This window comes from Siphateles boraxobius, unplaced genomic scaffold (genome assembly GCF_051911475.1).
Source record: "Siphateles boraxobius isolate OS27281-9 unplaced genomic scaffold, OSU_SipBor_1 254, whole genome shotgun sequence".
Classification (NCBI taxonomy): domain Eukaryota; kingdom Metazoa; phylum Chordata; class Actinopteri; order Cypriniformes; family Leuciscidae; genus Siphateles; species Siphateles boraxobius.
Window position 1 is genome coordinate 170001 of NW_027508870.1, and position 5000 is coordinate 175000.

The window sequence follows — 5000 nt, forward strand, 5'->3', positions numbered from 1 at the left end:
ACATTAAATCGTAAATATTCCAAACTTTTGGCTGTTAGTGAATATTTACATTGCGTTAATGCATCTGACACACATTCTTCTGTACAGTTCATGCATTTCAAGTTTAACAAACTCTTTTTTATGGAATATAGCAGTGTTTATTGTAAATGATTTATGGGTGCACTCATCATTATAGTTTTAATAATCTTGAATCAGAATAAGTTCCTCTTGCAGTATCTCTGATGATGAGGGCGGGGCTATAACCTGTCACTCACATGACATCAGCCAATAGCAAACCACAATCATCCAATCAGCCAATCACCTCCCCACAGACACAATCAAGCCCCGCCCACATTTGGTCTCGTTCCAGAAGCGTTTCACTCGGATATACGACATAACAGAGAAGAAAAGACCAGTGCAACTTCCATTTGATGTCGACTTGTTCTCCTGAATTGACATGTACACTGTTGGCGACTCACGTGTAGACGAGGATGATGCATGTGATGAAGAACGCAGCACCGATGGTGAAGAAGTAAACCAGAGGCATGTTATAGGACAGTCCATATTCACACGACGTCCCGTTGATAGACTCAGAGCATCTGCGATTCGTTTGTAGTGTTTGATGACTGTAGTAACCGTAATACAGCAGAGAGTCTGAGAAATAACCCTGACACACACACACACACACATACACACACGGATCATGAAGCATCGCACTTACAGCAATAAAGGCACTATTCATATATTTCAAATCTCTTAACTTTTTATACAAATATAAATTGTACTAGATCTCTATCATACATTTGGTTAAAAGCTCCAAATGTATCCTAAGAATTTGGCAAACGTACTTTTTGTACTTCTGCAAAATGTACTTAAACTATATATTATATTTTTATGCATGTATTTATGTATGTTCATATTATACGGACCTGTGTCTGCAATAAAGCTTTATTATTGTTATATATATTGCCACCTCTGAGTAACTCTTTTGAAAAATGCTTTAAAGAAGGCTTGAAAGTGCTTTTCTTGATTTGACTTTTTAGTGTTATACGAGTATTGTTCTGTGTGGTAATTATCTCTGTGTGAAACTCTATGTGCTGGAAGAGGAGATCTCAGTGGGATTTACCTGGGTAAATAAAGGATAGATAAATAAAATAAATAATTGAAACAAGCAACCATTTCATACCGGAATGGAAGCAGATCTGAATGTGACTGGCTGAACTGCAACGTGGCGTTTATCAAAGACGTCACGTTATGACATTTTGAATAAAGAAACTGTAAAATGCTCAGATGAGACCAAAATTGATTTCATGCAAACTTTTTATGAACGGATTTATAAATCAATCTGAATTGTGATTTTTCAGATTTATTTTGATGTCAGAGCATTTGTGGAAGCTGTGATTCACTACCATTGAACAGTCTGGGGTCAGTAAGATATATATGTATATATAAATACTTTTATTTAATAAGGTCGCATTAAATTGATCAAAAGTGACAAAGATATTTATAATGTTACAAAAGGTTCTATTTAAAATAAATGCGGAACTTTTGAACTTTCTTCTCATCAAAGAATCCTGAAAAGCGCGTGTGTGTGTGTGTGTGTTTGTGTGTGTGTGTTTCTGAACTCACGGAGCCCGTCAGCACCTCCAGCCCCCACAGGCTCGTGACGCTGGTGTTCTGGTCCCGATCCGGAGCCACAACGGCCTGAGGAACCACCAGAAACAAACCCGTGACCAGGAACAGGAAGACGTTGAAGAAGAGGAGCGTTCGGAGGAAGAGAAAATACGACAGAACGCCCGTCCCGAAGTGACCGCCGACACACTTCAGAGCCGTTTGCCACAACTGGAGCGAGGACAGGAACGACAGCCAACCGTACCAGCCGTGTCTCACCGCCTGACAGAGAACACACAGATGGTTATTATAGCGCCACCTAGAGGCCCATTCACATATATGAGACCCAGGACCACAAAACCAGTCACATGGGTTAACTTTTTTAAATTGAGATTTATACATCATCTGAAAGCTGAATAAATAAGCTTTCCATTGATGTATTGTTAGGATAGGACAATATTTGGCCGAGATACAACTATCTGAAAATCTGGAATCTGAAGGTTAAAAAAACAAACAAAAAAAAACTGACCTTTAAAGTTGTCCATTTATGTTCACGATTGTCGTAGTAGATTTTATTTTTCCCCGTGGGGAAATTGGATTTGCGGCACAGTCGCAGGGCACTTAATGATATGACATCAGACATAGACATATGACACCAACAATAAAATACAAAACAATACACTATACTCCCTTGGGTCTGACCAGACCAGCCGGACATCTAGCTTATTTTGGGTGATTTAAGGCTTTAAAGGCTTGTGGTACAAAAGGAAATTTCGATCTATACTTAGTCAAAAGTGGTAGACTGAAACGACACCTAGATGGCAGTAATTTAAAATGAGATGCTAACGTGTGTGTGTGATCACATACAATGCAATTAGCCTTTTTCACCACTCTTGTAAATGTGTTCAATGCTCGGTAGAGTTATCCCAAGTAACTTGCTGGCAGAAGTGACTGTTTTTCCTGATTATCTTTTTCTGGGATTGTGCTGCATTCACTCACAAAAATAAATGTTTTATATATTTACGGCAGGAAATTTACAAAATATCTTCATGGAAAATTATCTTCACTTAATATCCTAATGATTTTTGGCATAAAGAAAAATCCATAATTTTGACCCATATAATGTATCGTTGGCTATTGCCACAAATATACCCGTGCGACTCGTGACTGGTTTTGTGATCCAGGGACACATATTCATTTTCACATAATGCACAAAATATTAGACGCTGAAAATTGATTGGCGGCCATGTTTTTTGAAGTATCCGAGTCAAGTTAGAGAATATGTTAGAATGCCCAACAAAGAAGATTCAAACCAATTTTCAGCTTTATGGATCATACAGTTGCAAAGTTATAGGCCTGGTTTCACAGACAGGGTTTAGATTAAACCCGGATTAGGACATTTAAGTATTTTGGTAACTGTTTATTTTACAGTGTCCTTGTTACATGTACTTACCATAGTAATAACAGTAAATTATGCATAATTGCATGCAACTAACCCCCAAACAAATGCTAATCTTACCATAAACCTATAGTAAGTAAATGTAGTTCATTAATATCACTCAGTACTTAAATGTATAATAATTAAACTGTAACACTGACACCTTAAAATAAAGTGTAACCGTATCTTTTATAAAAATGCCTTAGAAAAAACCCTTAAAATCACTGGTGATCTTGAGACAAAATAGTGACACTGATATATTTTAAGATCTGTCAGTGCAAGTTGCTTTCAGTTCAAACAAGTCAGGGACTAGCTTAGCCACGTCTGCGGAACGGGTGGATAATGGTTTTTTTTTGTAGCGCCCCCTATTGGCGGAATCTTACAAAATTTGGTGTGTGTCCTCAGAATGTCCTGTTGTCTCTGTGTGTCAAGTTTCGTTAAGCTTGGACATTGCGTTCAGCAGATATAGGCCAATTCGTAAAAATGGGTGTTGCCTCACCAATGAATTAACTTATAAAAAAAATCAATCATGGTTTTCAACACTGATTCAATAATCATAAATGTTTATGACATCATATTATACTGATTTCTGAAGGATCATGTGACACTGAAGACTGGAGTAATGATGCTGAAAATTCAGCTTTGATCACAGGAATAAATTACAATTTACTATATATTCACATAGAAAACAGCTGATTTACACTGGAATAATATTTCACTTTTTTTTTACTGTATTTTTGATCAAATAAATGGAGCCTTGGTGAGCAGAAGAGACTCTTTCAGAAATATTAAAAAATCGTAATTATTCCAAACTTTTGACCTGTAAAGCTTGAACATTGCGTTCAGCAGATATAGGCTAACTCGTAAAAATGGGTGTTGCCGCACCGATGAATTAACTTATATCTTTGCTTATATCTTTGACGAATCAAAGTTATTTTGATAACGTCCCTTAGCTGCTGCTGTGCCTATTGATAAAGATCGGACCAATGGCCTTGGAGGAGTTCAAAAAGTACCTTTTTTAGAAAAATCTGGATAATTAGGGGAAAAAAAGATTTTTGTTTGTAGCCTTTAGGTTTCCAAGATTTCCATTACACGAGAGTAGATGTTAAAACTTCATGCTGATTTGTACTCGGCTTTCGCCAAGATAATCACCAACTAAGACGTAGCTTTACAGTAACCTATGCTTCTCCATCCATTTACGCTTCTTTCCATCTGGTGACGTGAATCTTCTGTCTGGTGTTAATACAGTGTATTGCGCGTCAGCACACACAACGGCTGCAACCACAGTGCGGTTCCCCCATAACAACCGTCTGGATTGAGCTGAGTAGGGGACATCTCTAGGGTCTTCAAGTGGGCACCTTCCGTCCTCAGTGTTTCGTCGACTAGCCCACGACACCTCAAGAGGGATCGACAGTGACTCTGGCGTCCCAGAGTCAGCCCCCTCCGTCCCCCACTCAACTCAGCCCAGCTTACTGACCTCTACTTCCCTCCTGCTGCTGAGACCTAACCACAATCTCACAATCTCTCCGCAACCCAACCATACGCGCCAACCCGTTTGACTAAGGCTGTCGAGCCCCACTGGTGCGTTAATATGCAGTTTCAGTGGCAACGGTTCCGTACGGCATACCACCTACCACAAAACACAATATCTGCCCAACCACCCGTCATTCACGCAATATACACAGGAACGTAATGACTGTAAATACTATACAACCTATACAAATAAACCAACAGTTGCTGCTGAGACCTAACCACAATCTCACAATCTCTCCGCAACCCAACCATACGCGCCAACCAAAGTTAGGATCCAAAATGCAAATGACATTATAGCGCCACCTAGTGTCAGACGGGTGTGTGTGTGTGTGTGTGTGCGTGCATGAGTAGTGTAGTAGTAGGGTCTCTACGATTTACAGTCTCTGATGCACATTCACTTTCAGGACAGAAAAATAATAATAAGAAAATCAGTACAAAC

General features: G+C 39.0%; 1 protein-coding gene across 7 annotated transcripts in view; it reads right to left on the reverse strand.

Moving 5' to 3' along the window:
- LOC143751380 (transmembrane channel-like protein 6) overlaps window positions 1-5000 on the reverse strand; it is a 39985-nt gene that overhangs the window by 22514 nt on the left and 12471 nt on the right. For all 7 annotated transcript variants that reach the window (XR_013207207.1, XR_013207206.1, XM_077243953.1 and 4 more), the window contains 2 exons: window positions 1609-1872; window positions 459-646 (listed from right to left, as the gene is read on the reverse strand). Coding sequence is in view for 5 of the 7 variants with exons in the window: in XM_077243953.1 (XP_077100068.1) it covers window positions 459-646; window positions 1609-1872 (452 nt within the window). In the remaining 2 variants the exon portion in view is untranslated. The remainder of the gene's footprint in view (window positions 1-458; window positions 647-1608; window positions 1873-5000) is intronic.